Source organism: Zea mays, chromosome 10 (assembly GCF_902167145.1).
Source record: "Zea mays cultivar B73 chromosome 10, Zm-B73-REFERENCE-NAM-5.0, whole genome shotgun sequence".
NCBI lineage: Eukaryota > Viridiplantae > Streptophyta > Magnoliopsida > Poales > Poaceae > Zea > Zea mays.
Window position 1 is genome coordinate 118,406,356 of NC_050105.1, and position 20,781 is coordinate 118,427,136.

The window sequence follows — 20,781 nt, forward strand, 5'->3', positions numbered from 1 at the left end:
TAGGGGTATAAATGTGATTCATCTTTATTTTTGGGGTCATTTTATGACTTTTACCCTAAAGCTTTTAGATTTTCTCATCTTAGGTTAAGTTTTACCCCTTTAATCCCTGTTTAGGGTTAAGTTCCCTATCCAGGGTCCTATTTGCAAAACACTTAAACAATACAACTTGTTTGAAATTTTTGCCTAGTGAATGCACTCTAGGTGTATCAAACATATGCAATGCCAATGCTATGATGTCATGCTCAAGTTTTAGTTATAGTAACACCAGGGGTGTTACAGGAAAGATCGACCGCAGTGGTGTCGGGGACCATAATTAGGGGTACCCTCAAGACTCCTAAATCTCAGCTGGTAACCCCCATCAGCACAAAGCTGCAAAGGCCTGATGGGTGCGATTAAGTCAAGGATCGGTCCATTCGAGGGACGCGATCACGCCTCGCCCGAGCCCAGCCTCGGGCAAGGGCAGCCGACCCCGGAGGATTTACGTCTCGCCCGAGGACCCCCTCCAGCAACGGACACACCTTCGGCTCGCTCGAGGCCCAGTCTTCACCAAGAAGCAACCTTGGCCAAATCGCCACGCCAACCGACCGAATCGCAGGGGCATTTAATGCAAAGGTGGCCTGACACCTTTATCCTGACGCACGCCCTCCAGTCGACAGAGCCGAAGTGACCATAGTCACTTCGCCGCTCCACTGACCGGCTTGACAAGAGGACAGCGCCGCCTGCGCCGCTCCGACTGCTGTGCCACTCGATAGAGTGAGGCTGACAGCAGCCAAGTTCGGCTTCAGGCGCCATAGGAAACTCCGCATCACCCGACCCCAGGGCTCGGACTCGGGCTCAGCCCCGGAAGACGACGAACTCCGCTTCGCCCGACCCCAGGGCTCGGACTCGGGCTCAGCCCCGGAAGACGACGAACTCCGCTTCGCCCGACCCCAGGGCTCGGACTCGGGCTCAGCCCCGGAAGACGATGAACTCTGCTTCGCCCGACCCCAGGGCTCGGACTCGGGCTCAGCTCCGGAAGACGACGAACTCCGCTTCGCCCGACCCCAGGGCTCAGACTCGGGCTTAGCCCCGGAAGACGACGAACTCCGCTTCGCCCGACCCTAGGGCTCAGACTCGGGCTCAGCCCCGGAAGACAACGAACTCCGCTTCGCCCGACCCCAGGGCTCGGACTCGGACTCAGCCATGGCCTCAGCCGACGGTCTCCGCCTCGCCCGACCCAGGGGCTCGGACTCGACCTCGGCATTGGAAGACAGACTCGACCTCGACCCCGGAGGAGCCTCCACCTCGCCCAACCCAGGGCTCGGACCGACCACGTCACAGGAGGCGCCATCATTACCCTACCCCAAGCTGACTCAGGCTACGGGGAACAAGACCGGCGTCCCATCTGGCTCGCTCCACCAAACAAGTAATGATGGCACCCCGCATGCTCTATGACGACGGCGTCTCTCAGCCCCCTTACGGAAGCAAGAGGACGTCAGCAAGGACCCGACAGCTCCAACAGTTGTCCTTCCGCCAGGCTCCGGCGCTCCTCCGACGGCCACGACACCACACGAACCGGGTGCCAAAACCTCTCCGGCTGCCACGATGGCATGTACTTAGGGCACTAGCTCTCCTCCGCTAGACACGTTAGCACACTGCTACACCCCCCATTGTACACCTGGATCCTTTCCTTACGCTTATAAAAGGAAGGTCCAGGGCCCTCTTACAGGAGGGTTCGCCGCGCGGGGAAGGACGGGACGGCGCTCGCGTAAGGCCGCTCGCTCCCTCCCGCGTGGACGCTTGTAACCCCCTACTGCAAGCGCACCCGACCTGGGCGCGGGACAAACACGAAGGCCGCGGGGTTTCACCTCTCACGCCTATCTCCCTCCGGCTTCTTCCCCCCTTCGCGCTCCGTCTCGCGCCGACCCATCTGGGCTGGGGCACGCGGCGACAATTTACTCGTCGGTCCAGGGACCCCCGGGTTTGAAACACCGACAAGTGGCGACTGGAATTCTTCATCGGACTTCGGTTGCCACCACGTCCCGTGGGTGGATCAGGGCACTCCTAGACTCTCAGTGAGCGACCTCTCCTCCATATCGTATTGATACCCTCTACGTGTTGTCGCAATCGAATCGGTGTTCGACATGCGATCTGGATTTTGGGCGACGCCGGCCATGGCGCCACTGGGACGAGGGCGCCACCGTTGTCGCGTCATGATTTGGGTGGCGCTCGGTGACTGTGGGATCAGGCGTATGCGGCTTGGATGAAATCTAGGTACCAATTCAACCGCGACCAACGGTGGCCGTAGATCGGGGACCCGAGGGTGGCAAAATGATCTCGCTTAGATTGAATGGAGACCGTAGATCACTGGTCCAAGGTTCAGGATGACATACCGAATTGGGTAACACTAAATCTAATCTGGGACGTCGGTTTAGATCGGAGGGCCTCTATGCAACGATACCCCTTCGCGAACACATTTTCATAAGAGCCCCCTGGTAGTTAGAGATTTAATCTGCAGTCCACTCTAGTAGGAACCTGAGTCTTTGGGAAAACTATGGATTAGCCCCTGCACTCCCTGGAAATTGACGCGCAATCCAGAGAGTGATAAAAATAGATAATCAATATCAGAAATTGATTTTTAATACACAAATCGTTCCAGAAACTTGTATAAAACATATTTAATTCATTTTAGCTCCAAATTGATCTATTCCAGTGGCAATAATTTTGTTTTAATATTGTCTATCACTTAGTACCTCTGTTTAGCCATGAAACTTGAACTAAAATTATTCACATGAATTATGTTATTCTAGGTACTAAATAATTTTAGAAATTCATAACTTAATAACCGTAACTCCGAATGTAGTGATTCTTGTTCCTAAGATCTCATTACGTAGCATAGAATATTATCATGTATTCTGTTCTATTGTTTGGTGTGATGTTAATTTTTGCTATACTATGTATGTTTGTATTGATGCAAGTAGACGAGCAAGCCACAGAGGATCCAGGGGTTCAGCAGGTGGAGACTGCTGAGCTAGAGCTCGTGGAAGACAAGTTGTGCCCTTGATCACTTCCTTTTTACCCAGTCATGTTCTTATTAATCATAATGATCTGCATATGTTAATTTTGATGGGACCCAATAGGTTACCCTGGTTTGGCTATCTTTATACCTTGTTTTACCACTGAATTTTGAGTAGTACATGCTATTGCTTTATGTGGTTTTGGGTATGGAGATATACATTACTCATGTTCACACTTTTATTATCAGTTTATTATTTACTGCTCATGATAAGATCATTATGTTAATGAGAACATGGAGAACCACCCGGGAAAACAGTGCTACCACAAAGGTGGTATGGGACGCCCTTGGCTGGCTAATTAGGAAAGCTAGTGGAGGACTACCTTACCCGATAGGGGCAAGGGCAGTAGGGGAGTGATTAGTGTAGGGAGGTCCTTGGGTTGATTTTGCTGCGATGGCGGTCAGGCGAGGGATCCCTGCACTGGAGCTTCCTAGAATTTGAAAGGGAAATGTGCTCTTGGGCCATTTCTAAGTGTTTTGGTGATTTAGTGTCCAACACAAGTGCCTAAGTGTCAAATGGTGGACAAAGTACAAATCAAGTATAAAGGTATGTTTCTCAGACTTAGTACATTGTTTTAGAGACTAATGTATTGTGTCTAAGTGCTGGAAACAGGAGAAATCGAATTGGAGAAGAGATGGCTTGTTCAGCCAAAGCCAGCTCTGTCCGGTGCGCCAGGCTGGCTCAGGCGAACCCGCTGCTCTCGGGAAGAAATTAACGGCGTACGACTATAATTCACCGGACTGTCCGGTGTGCACCGGACAGTGTCCGGTGAGCCAACGGTCGGCCGCTTAATCCGGGCGCGACGCGTGGCCGAGCCAACGGCTAGAAGGGGGCACCGGACTGTCCGGTGTGCACCGGACAGTGTCCGGTGCGCCAACGGCTCCGAGGCGCCAACGGTCGGCTTCGCCAAATAAGGAAAGAAATCTGTATCGGACAGTGTCCGGTGGTGCACCGGACTGTCCGGTGCACCAACCGACAGAAGGAAACAATTGCCTTCCTGGATTGCTCTCAATGGCTCCTAGCTGCCTTGGGGCTATAAAAGAGACCCCTAGGCGCATGGAGGAGAATACCAAGCATTCCTTGAGCACTCTTGATCACTCACACTCCATTCTTGTGCACTTGTTCGACATTCTAGTGATTTGAGCTCCGTTCTAGTGTGCTAGTCTTTTGAGCTTAAGTATGGGTCTTGTGTGTGCGTACTTGTTGTGATCTTTGTGTTGTGAGTTGCTAATCCCTCCCTTACTCCGTGCTTCTTTGTGAACATCTTTGTAAGGGCGAGAGACTCCAAGTTGTGGAGATTCCTCGCGAACGGGATATAGAAAAGAAAAGCAAACACCGTGGTATTCAAGTGGGTCTTTGGACCACTTGAGAGGGGTTGAGTGCAACCCTCATCCGTTGGGATGCCACAACGTGGAGTAGGCAAGCGTTGGTCTTGGCCGAACTACGGGATAAACCACTATGCCATCTCTGTGATTGATCTCTTGTGGTTATTGTGTTTTGTTGAGACTCCTCTCTAGCCACTTGGCAATACTGTGCTAACGTTTAACCAAGTTTTTGTGGCATTAAGTTCAAGTTTTACAGGATCACCTATTCACCCCCCCCCCTCTAGGTGCTCTCAGAATTGTAGCGGGTTTTCTGAAGCTAGTGGAACTTTGTAAAGGCCTCGTAGTGGAACCCTGCCTCACTTCCTTGGTAGATGTGTATGGGGTCCGATCAACCCCGTGGCAAATGGGTAACACGACTTGTGGGTAAAGATGCGCAACCTATGCAGAGTGTAAAACTGGTATACTAGCCTTGCTCACGGTCATGAGCAGCTCGGACACTCACATGATTAATTTATGGAATTAAATTCAATTTGTCATTTGCATCACATTGGGGTTATTTATTATTACTTTTATTTAATATTACTATGGTTTGGTATTTACTTAAACTTAGTAACTGCTAATAAAATTTTGACCAACTTATAAAAGCAAGGCTCAGCTTTAACCTTTATTTATTGATCAGCCTTACACTTTACATGAGCTCCCACCTTTGGCGAGTTCATGTACATTATTCCCCACAACTTGTTGAGCTATGATCTTTTTTTAGCTCACTCTTGCGATATATAACCCCCCCCCCCCCCCCCCCCCGCAGGTGAAGAGCAGGTGGTCGAAGAGGAGCCGCACAACAAGGAGTTCGACTTGATCTAGGTGGCATCTCCCAGTCAGCTTTGTGGCGCTAGGAAAATAATATTTAGTTTGTTTAATATTTATCATTTATTTTGTAAGGCTTCCACTATATAATAAGTACATTTATGATATTTATCTCTATGCACTCTATTATTATATGTGTTGTTCTTCTTTGGCGCACATATGAGACACATCCGGCTTTATCCCTTAAATCCGGGTGTGCAGAAATGGTATCAGAGGAAATGTTGACTGTAGGACGAAACCTAGATAGACCTGGACAAAACCCTTACCTACTTACCTTACTCTGATTCTTTCTATACTTTTCTTGATCATGTCTCACCTTCTACTATTCTACTCTGATTACTCTTACCTTTTCTATTCTAAGACAAGATGGATTTCACACTTTGGAATCCTACATTTATGACCCCCTAAAGAGATAGGAGACCCAAGACAAAATTAAAATTATTTTCTCTAGTAAAAATGTTGGTTGATTGTTCTGATAGTAAATGTCTAATTTCTTCTTTGATTGATTGAAATATTATAGAAGGACATCTTAGTATGTACCACCATAAGGTAATGTATTAGCTTTAGTAGGTGACACACCAATCCACTTAGCTAATAAATTCCCCAAAGTAACGTGCCTCGTAGTTACTCGTCTATTCTACAATTCTATCTTACCATATGTTTCTAAGTCAGATGGTCAATACCAGGAAGGGAGGAGGAATTTATCTACCCCAAAATCGACACAATCGGAGGGTACTTAGACAACAACAACAGCAAGCCGAGATGAATCCTCCGAATCCTCCACCAGCTGGTGCTGATCCAGCAGTTGCAGCCCAAATGCAGATAATGCAACAGATGGCTGATACTATGGCGGATATGCACGCGCAGATGCGGCAGGAACGCCAAGAGAGAGAGGAGATGCATCAGGAGAGGAGGGGCAATAGCAGCAAGTCCCATTGCCACCACCGCCACCACCACTTCACCCCGGGACAAGCACCGGGAATTTATGAGCCACAAGCCGCCTACCTTCGCCAGCTCACCAGATCCTCTACACGTCGATGACTGGTTGAAGTCCATGGAGAAAATGTTAAATATTGCTCAGTGCTCCGACCGGGAGAAAGTTCTCTATGCTTCTGGTCATCTGACTGGTCCTGCTGCTGATTGGTGGGATTCTTATGTTGCTGCCCATGATGCTGCTGACACTATCACTTGGGCAGAATTAACCACACAGTTCAGAATCTACCACATTCCTGTTGGGCTGATGAAGATTAAAAAGAAGGAGTTTCTGTCATTGAAGCAAGGCAACATGTCTATAAGCGAGTACCGTGACAAATTCATTCAGCTATCAAGATATGCTCCTGATGAGGTGGCTGATGATGAGAGAAAGCAAGAGCACTTCACAGAAGGACTCAATGGGCCACTAGAGTATGCATTAGTCGCTCATACCTTCCCATCATTTCAAAGACTGCTTGATAAAGCTCTAGCTATTGAACACAAGCGTGTTCAACTAGGAGACTTGAAGAGGAAGGCCATTACACAGGGGCAGGGTAGCAGCAGTATTCGCCCTCGCTACGTTTCGCCCCAGAGTACACCAGCTCGTCCAGGAGGAGGACCACGCCCAGCTCAGTACGCTCCACAGGGGACTCCACAGACACCCCACACTCGTTAGGCTGCCCCCACTGGCACCCCGGCAAGGCCTACAGGACAGAATATAGGCCCTACATGCTTCAAGTGCAGTCAGATTGGGCATTATGCTAATGCTTGTCCGGTGGGGAATCCCAATGCACCAGCTCAGAACAAGCAACAGACTCCTGGCAAAGGATTCAGCATTGCCAGGGTCAATCAAGTCAGTGCTGAGGCCACTGCTGACGGTGCAGACATCATTATTGGTATGTTTTACATTAATGCAATTCCAGCAGCATTATTATTTGATTCTGGAGCTACGCATTCGTTTATGTCTGCTCGATTTGCAACCACCAATGAATTACCACTACAAAATGAAAACACCTATGGTAGTAATTACACCTAAAGGGCATGTTGAAGCAAACTATATGACACAAAGATTAACACTAACAATTATGGGAAGGGAATTCTGGTCTACACCCATAGTACTAGAAGAAAGCAGTATAGATCTGATACTCGGGATGTCCTGGTTAAGGAAGGCTAAGGCAGTTATACACTGTGCTAAGGGAACCGTAGAACTAACCGGTTCCAAAGGGGAAAGATTTGAAGTTGAGATTATCGTAACTGCCTCTACCAGACCTGCCCGTGGGTAGAAACATCCGAGTTGCTAGAGACTTTCCAGACGTCTTTCCTAAAGAGTTACCCGAAATGCCACCAGATAGGGAAGTCGAATTCGTTATTGATCTCTTGCCTGGTACTGCTCCCATTTCGAAAAGGCCATATAGGATGCCAGTGGAGGAGTTATAATAACTTAAGAAACAGTTAACCGAGTTGCAGGAAGTAGGGTACATTCGTTCAAGTTCCTCACCTTAGGGAGCACAGGTACTGTTTGTACAGAAGAAGGATGGTTCGCAACGGATGTGTGTGGACTATAGATCACTTAATGATGTTACCATTAAGAACAAGTACTCGTTACCTCATATTGATGACTTGTTTGATCAGATGAGAGGTGTTAGGGTGTTTTCTAAGATTGACCTCAGGTCAGGCTACCATCAAATGAAGATTAGGCCATCTGATATTCCCAAGACGGCTTTCTCTACCCGATATGGTCTATATGAATTCACAGTCATGTCATTTGGCTTAACCAATGCACCAGCCTACTTCATGAATTTGATGAACAAGGTGTTCATGGAGTATCTCGATAAATTCGTCGTGGTATTCATCGATGAGCTTCTCATATATTCCAAGAATGATAGTGGTCATGAGGAACATCTCGGATGGTGCTACAGAAGTTATGGGATAATCAGCTTTATGCCAAATTTACCAAGTGTGAGTTCTGGCTTGATGAAGTACATTTCCTTGGGCATATCATCTCCAAAGAAGGAATTTCTGTAGATGCAGCTAAAGTAACAGCGATAGTTGGTTGGAATATACCAAGTACGGTCTTAGAGGTCCGGAGTTTTCTAGGACTCGCGGGCTATTACCGGCGATTCATTGAAGGGTTCTCCAAGATTGCTAAGCCTATGACCTCACTATTGGAGAAGGGCAAAGAGTTTGAATGGAACTAGGAATGCCAAGAGAGTTTCAATCAACTGAGGTTTAAATTGATGGTTGCTCCAGTGTTGGTTATGCCAGATCTACAGAAGAATTTTGTTATATACTATGATGCAAGTCGTCAGGGCTTGGGATGTGTGTTTATGCAAGAAGGACTAGTCATCGCTTACGTGTCTCGCCAGTTGCGAAAACATGAGTTGAATTACCCCACTCATGACTTAGAACTGGCAGCCATTGTGTATGCTCTCAAGATTTGGAGACACTGTATTATGGGAATCAAGTGCCGAGTCTACACCGATCACAAGAGCTTAAAATACATCTTCACTCAGAAGGATCTCAACCTTAGGCAACGCCGTTGGTTGGAGCTCATCAAGGACTATGACTTGGAAATACACTATCATCCGGGCAAGGCGAATCTAGTTGCGGATGCCTTGAGTCGGAAGGAGCATGTCCATGCAGCTATTGTTACCCAGTTACCCGATGAGTTAGCAGAAGATTTTGAGAAGCTCAATCTGGGGATAGTTGCTCATGCTGAAGGGATTACCATAGAGGTAGAGCCTACCTTAGAGCAAGAAATACGAAAGGGTCAGATCGGTGATGCTAAAATTTAGGAGATCAAAGATCTGATAACTGAAGGTAGAGGCCCAGATTTCACGGAAGACGAACAGGGCACGATATCCTAGGAGTTGGTCCATTTCACCTGAGTTAAGTGGATGAACTCTATGTATCTAGAGTTAGTTTAGACTAGTGGAATAACCCTCTATAAATAGATGGGTGGGCTGTTGTGGATAGCCATCTCTTTGGCTATCTCTCTTTTGGCTAGCTCATTTGTGTTTAGAAAACCCTAGTTTCGTTCTCTAGTTTTCGCAATAGTTTAGCCTAATATCCGCATATGATTTGAACTCCATGTGTGTGTTTTTATAATCCTCACCTCATCATTCAAAGAAATGGTGGCCAAATCCATCCACATGGTTTGTTGAATAATGTGCTCAGTTTTATCTTCGATGCAGTTTTGATTCGATTTTGTTTTCGCTCTCTTTCCTTTGCTTTTCTCTTTGGATTGTGGAAGAACCTTCGAGTTCTTAAGTTGTGGTTGCTGTTAGGGATTGTTGGGAGGTGAGATACACTCTTCGGATCACTACATCAGTCCAGTTCTTGTAGTTTTTTGTTGTGAGCGAATCTGAACTCGTTTTGAAAACACCAACTAAACCCCGGCCTAATCTGTGTTTTCTGATCTGCGATTGATTTACAAATTTGTTTAAGTTCAAAACTTATGGAGACCTCGGAAACTCATTTTTTAAAGTGTGTGTAAAATTTTAGATCAATCGGAGTCTGTTTGGATCAGTACTTTTCGCATTCGAAAACCGAAATTCGAGCTACTGAACACAACACTAGATAGCGATACGGTTTTGGACCGATTTGGACTTTTCGGTGTCCGATTTACGATCCCTTCGTTTGTTGGTCTCGTGTGAGTCTTAGGAACATTTTTAAGACATGAGATCACTGGTTGGTTAAAGTGTTTTTTGTTTGAGCGACTTCTTCATCTCCATTGAAGATAAGTGCTCATGTTCTAATTTTTAGCAACATAATTTGATTTGTTATCATTCGCCCTTCCTATGCTCGTCTTTTCGATCCTTCTATATGCTAATGTTTTGTGAAAAAAGTTTTATAGAGCGTATTTAATTTAACCCCCTATAGACACTCGCATAAGCCAGCCACAGGCACGCCTTGCGTGCGTAGCTTCTCATGTGTGGACGTTGTTGGCGTCAAACAAGCACCCGTAGGCTTCACCTTAGGGGGTGTTTGGGAACAAAGTTGTTCTGCAGTTTTGGAAGAATACTGCAGTATTCTTAAATACTGCAGTATTATATACATAATGGTGTTTGGCAAGCTGGGTAAAATCTCTGTTTTCAAAACTGAAGTATTGCAAATACTATAGTTGTTTTAAGGCATTCTAAACTTAGCTCTGGACTTCAGTTTTCAAAACTGCGGTATTATAAACTACGGTATTGTCATAACTAAAGTATAATATAGTATTTCAAAAACTGTAGTTTTTAAAAACTTTGTTCCCAAACAGGGCCTTAGTTGTCTTGTCCGGCAGCGGCAGCAAAGGAAGTGGAAGGCAGCCTTGAAAGCAAACTTGGAAGAAGACAGCGACTCCGACGTGGCTCACGTTTCAGTATGGCGTTGAAAGAAGACAGAGCCACTCCATGTGCTGCAGTTGCGATTCGACAGACTGAACCCAACTAGCGGCGGCATCGGAAAAAACACACGGCAGAATTCTTAACCCACAAAGATGGCTCAAAACAACTCCAAAATAGTTGAGGCAGAAAGGATGCCCGGCCGGGGACGCAGACGACTGCTCCAGAACTGTGCGATCCCATGTTTGGTCAGCCTGCCCATGACCTCTAGCTGCGGATATTAATAGGGAAGTGCGGTGTCATTAAGGATAATAGTCTAGATGTACAAACTCTAATAGATGCTTTAGAAAATCACTGGACCTCGTTCTGGGTCTTGTACACGATCTGTCCCTGCTCTTCAGTTCTACTAGTAGAAACTTGGAATCTGGAAGGCCCGCGCGTTGGCTGGCTCTTGCCCTAGGTGGGCCGTGGCAGGCCTGTATTGAAGACGGCACAAAACCGAGTTTAGCTGGTGGGAAAGTACCACATCGGCTAATCAATCAAGGGAAAGGAACAGGTTATGCAATAAAAGAACATGGAGGTGCGTCTTTGAAACATACTTACCTGGATGGGGTCTATGGCTGATCAAGAAAAGTCATGGCCTAAGCTAGTGGCCTCCATTGCACTTTGGATGAGCACTAGTTTACCATCTCCTTAAGTAGGAGAGTGGACATCATAATTTATGGCAGAGGGGATACGCGTTCGCGCGGTCCCTACCAAAATAATGTAAGTTTTAAATTCTTTTGGAATACAATGTGTAAGTTTTAAATTCTAAATAATGTAAGTTTTAAATAAATTCTTTTGGAATACAAAGTGTAAGTTTTAAATTCTTTTGGAATACAAAGTGACTGGTGCTTCGCATGGGAACTTTCCGTATCAAAGTTTGATGCAATGCTGCGTTGTTCTTGTTGCCTGGTCAACTACCTCGCCGTGCATGTCGCTCCCACTCACTACTTAGCCATGCACTGGCGACTCGGCAGTTGTATTGTATATGTGTAAAATCCCTGCTTGAGACCAATACATAATTACTTTGGCTCTCCGTTCTTTTCCCTCTTTCAAAAAGAGTTCGCATCCACACAAGCGGTGGTGATGGGAGTAACATTTCTTCTAGCAGTTCTAATAGGAGCCTGGAGCCTTCTTAAGTATTACCACACTATACTTCAATAAGAACGTAACAACAATAGAGATCAATAGATCATATTGATTAAATGATAAAGACTGAATTTATTGTTCCTAAAACTTAACTCAAGCATTACCATAAGCTCCAACATATACCATCTCTATTATTACAAAAGATGTGTTTATTTATAGTATATATATATCAACAAACATACACCGGTACACTACTCTCATTCCATCAAGTATCCCTGAAGCTCATGTACCTGAGATTAGAAACAAGTGCACGAAATTTATCATTATGGTAAACCTCGGCAAGCAACTTACCTTAACTAAACTATTTGAACTACAGTTCAATTAATCAACAAATTTGAACAGTGATAATAGAACATCAAATACTTCATAAGTTTCAATACATGACTTTATTTCTACCCACACATCCCAAGAAGAGAGTGTCTCAATGGAAAGTGCCTAAGCAGATTCAAACTAACCCAAACATAAAATCAAAGAGTACAGCGGCATGATATGATCGTTGAAGTTTGATCCTTGTTTACTCAACCGGCTTCTGGCTAGACAACTCACTGTGTCAGATGAAATGATAAACACAAACGAAACTATATGTGTACAGAAAAGAATGTAACCCAAGACACAAAACATATCCATAAATCAAGTGTACATCTAATGTCAATAAAAGCAAAAAAAAAAGAATATCCAGGCCCTTGATTAATAACACGCATTTTAAAACATCACTCATTTTGACCGAACAAACCATGTAATTGGGCGATTCCTTTTTCCAGGGCATGAACAATCAGGAAGCTCCAAGTGGCTTGCTCTGAGCAGATTCTTCAGAACGAGGTTACGAGCAACATAGCTAGAGCGACTAGTGCGCACACGACATCCACTGTGTCAGACAATGCTTGGAACATCTCCAACCCAGCTACAAACAGCTCGTGGCCACCGTGTCCTAATGCAGTCCACCAATGGTGCGTGCTGATTAGTCTGACCTGGGGGAGCTAGAGAAAGAATACTGTCGTCCTTGCTGCTGCTGGTTGATGCGCTTACAACATCAGCCAGATACTCATCTTGAGTCCACCTTGGGGGGACAGTGACATTTAGCTTGCATAACCTGGGTCTCTGTATAGGACATGAACCACCTGCACTTGCATTCCCATTCGGCACAGACTTGGCAATTCCATTGAAGTGGAAGATGGTGAATTGCTTCTTGCCCATAAGACCAGTTGGATCCTTCATGCCTCCAGCCCTTTTATCCAACTGTAGCAATGCTTGCCAGAATTCACTCCATACTATAATTCCAGCATTACATAGGTCCTCGAGTTTATCCGAAGGAAAATTTATGTCAGTATCCCTGAGGACTTGTTGGAAGCCCTCAACGCTGATAAAGCCTCCACCTCCACTTTGATCTTGGGCATCAAAAGCCCTCCTTATTTTTGATTCGCGCTCTTCCAGCTCATTCTCCTCTTGAACGTTGGGGTTCAAGGCAAAAAGGACTGTGTAGTGACTTTCACTTCCCACAACCCATATCGGCCACTTTGGGCACTTCAAGTACTGACCAACCTTGCAGAGATTTAGTGATTCCAGGAGGGTAAGAAAACCAACTTCAACATTGTTTGGTATGCCCTTCAAGGACATGCCACCACCAAGGTCCATCTTGCCATCAAATACATTTGGAACAGCCTCTCCACAGAGTAATAAATTCACAATTTCCTGATAAGACAATTAAGTCACTATATCTTATTTGACCACAATTGTATTAATAATGATGAAAGCTGTGCAAAATAAATATAGAATAAAATGTTACTATAATGTAATAAACATGGTACTGGCAAATAATATCTTACTAGCAAAGTGTCCATGTCCGTATGTTGATACAATTTCTATTTATAAGTATAGAGTATAAAACACAGAGATATGTGTGTTCTGTTGGATAGGTGAGTGTGAATATGGGTTTGGAGCCAACAACCACTGTTTTCAAGTCGTCTGATTAATCAAGATTAGTCGTGATTAATCGTCCAAGTCGGTTTGGATCAATCGCAATTAATCGCCCAAGTCGGTCACAGGGGCGGATCGAGCGGGTGGTCCATATGGCTTAGTATAAGGTGCGGTTTGGCTTGATGCAGTCCTCAAGTTCATACTTTGCCCACGGATTTCTCTTTTACATATATCATTTGTGCTAACAAAGGTTTGATTGCTATAAAATATTTCTATACAAATCCAATGTAATCACTATTGTAGCAGAAACTTTCCATATAATTAGACTAATTGTTAGTCGAAGATAACAAAGTTTGGATTTTGAAATATGTGTAGCCTAATGTTTTGGGACAACCCAGTATGTTTATGACAATGATATCTATACCTGTGAAGCATGACCAAATGGAGCAGTGACCAATGGCTGGCTTGGATCATCCCTGTCTGCTTGGATGTCTTCCTGTACTTAAAGGACAGTTATACATGGTCAGAATATAAAGATAGTGTTGACATGGTTCAACAAACAGGTTGATGGGCACTTAAGTGACTTAGGTCCTGTTTGTTTACCCGCTAGATTATATAATTCATCTTAAATAAGTTAAGACTTTAGAGACAAACAAACAACTCAGATTATTAGGTGGATTATATAATCTAGATACCTAGATTATGATAATCTATAAGAAGGTCATTAGGTGCTTATATAATCCATAAGCTAGATTATATAATCCTGGAAGGAAACAAACAGGGCCTTAACAAATGAAAACTTTGTTTTCCACTAGAACTTAAGATTGAAAAACTATGTTTTCAACTAGAACATAAGATTGGGTCAAGAGGGGACCAATCCTGATGAAAGCAAGTTGAGAACTTTAGTACTGACGAACACATACCAATCCTCGTGAAAGCAAAGCAGAAATAAGAAATAGCATGGCTCCCAGTCGACTTTGAAACAAAGGAATGTTAGCCAAAAGGGTGTTGAATGCATCCTTCCTTGAAGTAAATGTACTTGTTTTAAGAACTTTCTGCAGATCCACTGCTGATTCGACAGAAAGATCTTCCAAAGCTGCATCAATTTTCTGCAATAAGTTTCATAAGAGCATTAGCCACAACCAAATATCTCAAAGATTATAATCAACTGATCACCACAACATCCACTTACTCCACGATTGGCACGTGCAACAGATGCTACAACAGCTCTTTTTCCAGTTCCACATAAAAAAAGAATCTCCACCATAGCATGAACCAATGCTCTACAAAGAACATCATCAGTGACAGTTATTTAGCTTAAAGAAAAAATATCAAGAGTACATTGATGTATATCCTATGGAGTGTATAATATTATTATATAACACAAAACAGATATGTAACCATTTGGAGTCTCCAGCAAATACATGTATAGGGTTTCTGTAGAGTAATTATTCGAAAATTGTGTGCATTCAATTTATCCAAAATGTTAATATTTCAGCATTCCATAAGAATAGTGGCTCGTAGAAAACAGTGAACATATAAATAATGACATAAAATACTGAAATCGGCACCATTTGGAAGGAACGAGAAACCACCTTGTCTTTCTATCATCAGTAAGGGATGAAAAATCATCCCCTGCAGCAAAAGAACTCTGATAAAAGCGTCTTTGTCCCAGAGTATACAGCGGGTTACTGATCTCTGGATTACTCAAGTCATCAGAAAAAAACAGAAGATATTTAAGGACATAAGCCTGCAAACCAATTATAAGCTACCATCAGAAATGTTAAGCTTGCAGAGCGCAAAAAGAATTCAGCAACAGGCAATGAAGTAGATAGTTAGATTATTGAAAAAAAAACATTAAACTTTAAAGTAAGATAGTGACTTCATGTATACAGAGGGGTATATATTTGATAAGTTATCTTAATTAAAAAAATGATGCAACAATTGGATACACCAACCTATCTCCTCAAAGCATGTCTGTCTGGACTTCAGATTATTAAAAAAGGATTTCTTTCATCAGGATGGCTCTAAATGATACTGCGGAGTTGAATGAGAAAGATGATACCAACGTGAACGTTCTTCAAGGAAGTTAAGTGAAATGGTTTTGGTGATGTATCTTCCACTTGGCAGAAGGGGAATATTAATAGTTACCATTTTATCAATTAAAATTATATCTAGAATACATGAAAGCAACATACATTTCCAATTTTTTTAATCCACATCATTGATAACACATGGTCAGAAACTAAAAACAGAACATTAGAAGTCAACACTTTAAGGCACAATGAAATTTTGAGCAGAATATAAGGGAATGAGAAGCTTTCTGACCCCAATATATGCCATAAATTACATTCAAGTAGTTAGAATTAAGAAAAGAGTAAGATGCACTGATGGTCCTTAAACTTGTACCTGCTCCCTGAAAGCTTATAAAATGGAGATTTCGGTACCTTAACTTGCTAAGTGTTACACTTGAGCTTCAGATCTCCTTAATTAGCAAGTACCTACTTATGTTAATGCTGATTTAGCAGACATACTACAGACAGAGTAGGCAAGTATTTGAACCTCAACTGGCACACTTAATAAGTTAAGAACCAAGTTTAGGGAGTTAGGGACCTCGATATCACGGCTAAAAAGTTTAGGAGCCTAGATTGCACTGGTAAACAATTTCATGAGCGACTGGTGAATTTGACCCATAAGAAAATGAAGGAATGTCATATACCTGCACGGTTGCTAAAACACCACAAGGACCTCCTTCATGTTGTACAAGTCCCATAGTTGTTTCTGGATCAGAGCTAAACCTGCAATTGTTTTAAACAGTAAGACAAAGAAGAATATGTGTCCTTCAGTTCTGTAGTGAAAAGCATAATATGTTTAGCACTGTTTTTATATCCAAGCAACTTTGTGCACATGCAACAAATAGTGCAAGATTGTAAATGTTGGTACTTGGTACTTGGCCTTGTCAATCCGAAGAAGTTTCTAGTAAATGACTAGAGCAAGCCACGGCCCACGATGACAAATAAATTAATTATAGCACCTTCTTGTGTTCCCTAAGCAGGGATCGTGACATAGATCTATCATTAGCACCAAGTGCCATTTTACAAAAATACTCCTAACATCTGTATTATAAGATCATTACACAACAAAATATACACACCAAACAGTTTCTTTGGTCTGTGAAGATAATCCAAGGTAGGCCCACTAGACATCCTTGCTTTTAAATGTTACCAAACAACATTTGAGATGCTTCAGTTAACTTCCCTAAATCTTGCTCTCTCTAGGCTCTAGGACCATAATCCTAGATATACAACAGACTTAGGGGTTGGTTGTTTGGGATTATAATCTGCCCAGATTATATAATCCAACAATTTTTGAGCTAAGTGTTAGTTCAAAAGTGGTTGGATTATATAATCTGGGCAGATTATAATCCCAAACAAACACCCCCTTACTCTATGAAAAGGTGTTGTTGACTTAGATCCTAAAATTGGTGTATCAGGACCTTCATTAATACAAAATAGTCTCTACTAAATATACCTAAATATCACCAGAACAAAATACATGATTTTAGAAATGCTACTTTGAACTCTGTATATGTTGTCTCAACATAGCAGGCCCCAAACCCAGGTAAAAGAGCAGGGTTGTGATAGGTTTGGTGAGCCAATGTTGAACCTAGTCATTCTAATACAAGACGAAACCCAAAATTGTCAACCATGGAAGCATTTTCTTAATAAGACAAGTGATGGAGCAGTATAGGGAGCGGAAGAAGGATCTACATATAATTTTCATCGACTTAGAGAAGGCTTATGATAAAATGCCAAGAAATATTATGTGGTGGGCTTTGGACAAACATAAAGTTCTAATAAAATATGTTGGACTCGTTAAGGACATATACAACAATATGGTGGGCTTTGGGCAAAGAAGTAAAATCAGTTTCTATCATGCAGACAATGTGCATTTGCAGCGATACAAGATAAAAAAAATATTAAACTAATAGCAGCTCATACATTGAGCAAGTAGTCCATTACATACTGCAAACAGGAACCAAAATTGCCTCTCTTTTTTACGGTACTAGCCTATATAGATACCGACGCAGTTAAGGGCAAAACAGTAAGTACATTTTTGTTATTAGTCTGCACCCTATATTTGCAGGCTTGCTATATATAATATGTGTGCCTCATACTTTATTACTTTAGCAATGCAGGGAGTGATTATTGACATGCAACAGCTCTGTTCTCGACCGATTCTAACTCAAATAGTCTACACTATAAGACCTAGACTTTAAGTCATGTTTGGAAGAAAAGTATTTCAAAACCATGGTTTTGAAATACTGCGGTTTTAAGATGTCATGACATAACCGTAGTATTTTTATATCACTTTTAGCAATAAATGTTTGGAGATAAAATATATCAAACCATGATATTTAGTATACATGTGCAATGCTAGATTGCTAGTCATAGACAAACTTTGGGTTGGAGTGGAGTTTCAAATACTCCAAAAATGCCATGGTATCTACAAAACTATGGTATTGAAAACAGAGTTTTTTACAATATAGTCGAACACCTCTTGGCAAAAAAAAATACTATAGTATTCTCCAATACCATGGTTTTATATCAAAACTCCAAAAAGAAATACTTTGCTTCCAAACACTCCCTTAGTGCAGTTAAGCATGACTACATGCCAATGGTAGAACCATAACGAATCTCAGATATACACACCCTTCAGCCATCATCACAAAACTACACAGGAACAACTACTGCCCATAGATTCTTAGAATGTCACCTCATCATCCTTTCCCCACCAAGCACTAACACCAAGCCCATTAGTTTTCACAAGCAATATAAATCCTCAGCCTCGTGAAGAAAATTGTAACAAAGGTCTCAACAACCATCAGCATGCCCATCAGAAACACAAATGGCATGAACAAGCGAACTGCACCCTTGTGGCAGGCTGCAGACTACAGCTTCATCGGAACAGAAATATACTGATCACAGGTGTACCATATTACTTTTTTAGCAAACCAAGGCATAGCTTACACGCATAAGAGATAGTAGCAACTAAAAGAACCTCACCTTATGCCCTGATTACTCCACTGCGCCAAGACCGCCTTTGAAACACCTCTCCCAAACACCATTGCCCATAGATTCTCAGCGACATCTGGAGGCAACTCCTCCCCCTTTTCTTCTTCTTCTTCCTCCTCCACCTCCTTCGCTTCTTCCATAGATACGCCAGCTTGTTCCGGCTCCTCCACCTGCTCTTTGGTGACCTCCGGGGCGGGGGCTGACTCCACCACCACTGGCTGCAGAAGAGACCGCGCCACCGAGACGGAGGCCGGTGACGCTGCACCGCGGCGGCGCTTCTCGGCGGCGGCGGCCATGAGCTCGCGCTGCTTCCGGCGCGCCTCTGCCTCCGGCGACTCCGCAGCGGGGGGCGGGGGCTTGCTGCGCTTGGGCTCAGGCTGCGCCGGCGGGGAGCCCTGGAGGCTCATGCGGAGCGCCATCTGGAGCTCCTCGTCCTCCTCCCGATCCCCCATTGGAGCAGCTCCCGCCAAGACCTAGCCGGATCGATCAGCCCCAAACCCTAGGGCGGGCCGGGAGGTTGGCGCCTGCGCCTCGGGCCTCGTCAGAGGCCCCGAGCTGGGAACAGAGTAGCGATGCAACAAGGGAGTGGAATCTGGGCGCGGGACATCGGGATCTGGGAAGTGGCGGCGGCTGACGCGGCCAAAGTGGCGGTGTATTTGTAGGGGCGGGGTCGTCTCGTCGCGGCGGCGAGGCGACGGGACGGAAGCAGTGTCAAGAGATGCGATTTGGGAAGGCCGAAGGACTCGACCGGTCAGGTCCGGGGACTGCGCAGCCTGCGCTCCAACCGCTAGTACCCGACCTCCGCGTTTTGGGAAGGCCGAAGGACTCGACCGGTCAGGTCCGGGGACTGCGCTCTCCAACCGCTAGTACCCGACCTCCGTGTTTTTCGTGTTTGGAGGCAATTTTCGGTGTGAGTTTTATTAGAGTAAGCAAACATGATTAGAGATGGCAATGGGTACCCGAAACCCGAAACCCGATGGGTTTTTACCCCATTAGGGTATGGGTTTGGGTCAATTTTCATACTCATGGGTTTGTTAATGGGCATAAATCTATACCCGGCGGGTTTATGGGTACGGGTTTGTTCCTGTAGTACCCAAACCCGTGAACCCGTGAGTTTTTTAAACCCGACCAAACCTAGTGCATATTGTCATTTTATTTTATAAACAAACAACAAACTTGTTATTCCTTATTTACTTCATAATTTTTATCAATTGGTGAATGTATCAGTAGTCGGTGAGAGTGTTGCTTTCTTGCTATCATAGTTTTTACTAGCGTTATATATGTGGTGGATGGATAACTTAGTGCAATGTCACTTAATTATACAACTTATTATTTGTATTTCATTCTCTCTACTAATAATTTTTATACCAAATCATGATCTCGTTGTTCATTACATAAATTTTGGATCATGATATCATTAATCATTATGATACTTATTGATTATGAGACGAACAAGTATATTGGAGATGAAACCCGCGGGTAACCCATGGGTACCCGCTAACCCGATGGGTACGGGTTTGGGCAAAATCTCAAACCCGTCATGGGTACGGGTTTTTAATGGGTATAGATATTTTTCACGGGTACGGGTTTGGGACGGCAAAACCCAGCGGGTTTGTACCCGTTGCCATCTCTAAACATGATGATATATCATATAATTTAACTAGTTATTTGTCCGTGAGTTACAATGAAAGTAAAAAAATTGTATGAAACAAAGATACAAAACAACAAACATTAATATGATATTCAAAATCCGTGTGACAAACATTATCAATATTGCATAAATTGTTTCTAAAGAGTCAGTATAGAATTTTTAATGACATGCAAATGAAATCCTTGTCAAAAAGCTTAGCAACTGTCATATTTGTTCAAGGGATCTAGGAGTTTAGAAGCGAAGGCATTCTGATCACAGAAACTTAGCCATACTTCTTGGTTTTTGCATTCGTGAAGATGAGAAGCTATTTATCCTAACAAAAGCTTAAATGTTTTCCTTTTTGGTATGTTCTGACTAATGTTTGCATACTGAACCAATTTGTACAAGTGTATCATAGTGGATGAC

General features: G+C 43.6%; 1 protein-coding gene and 1 non-coding gene across 2 annotated transcripts; one reads left to right on the top strand and one right to left on the bottom strand.

Annotated features, from left to right (window-relative positions):
• The first annotated feature begins 11,140 nt into the window (after nt 1–11,140).
• LOC111590422 (U1 spliceosomal RNA) lies at nt 11,141–11,301 on the top strand. Its single transcript, XR_004853537.1, has one exon. It is a non-coding gene; the product is annotated as a U1 spliceosomal RNA (small nuclear RNA).
• Nucleotides 11,302–12,227: 926 nt separating this feature from the next.
• Nucleotides 12,228–19,450, bottom strand: LOC100279307 (uncharacterized). Its single transcript, NM_001152328.1, is given in 7 exon segments — nt 12,228–13,425; nt 14,075–14,146; nt 14,574–14,759; nt 14,843–14,933; nt 15,246–15,400; nt 16,370–16,448; nt 18,717–19,450. Coding segments are annotated over 7 exon segments (1,863 nt in total). The 5' UTR covers nt 19,178–19,450; the 3' UTR covers nt 12,228–12,606.
• Between the last annotated feature and the right edge of the window lie 1,331 nt (nt 19,451–20,781).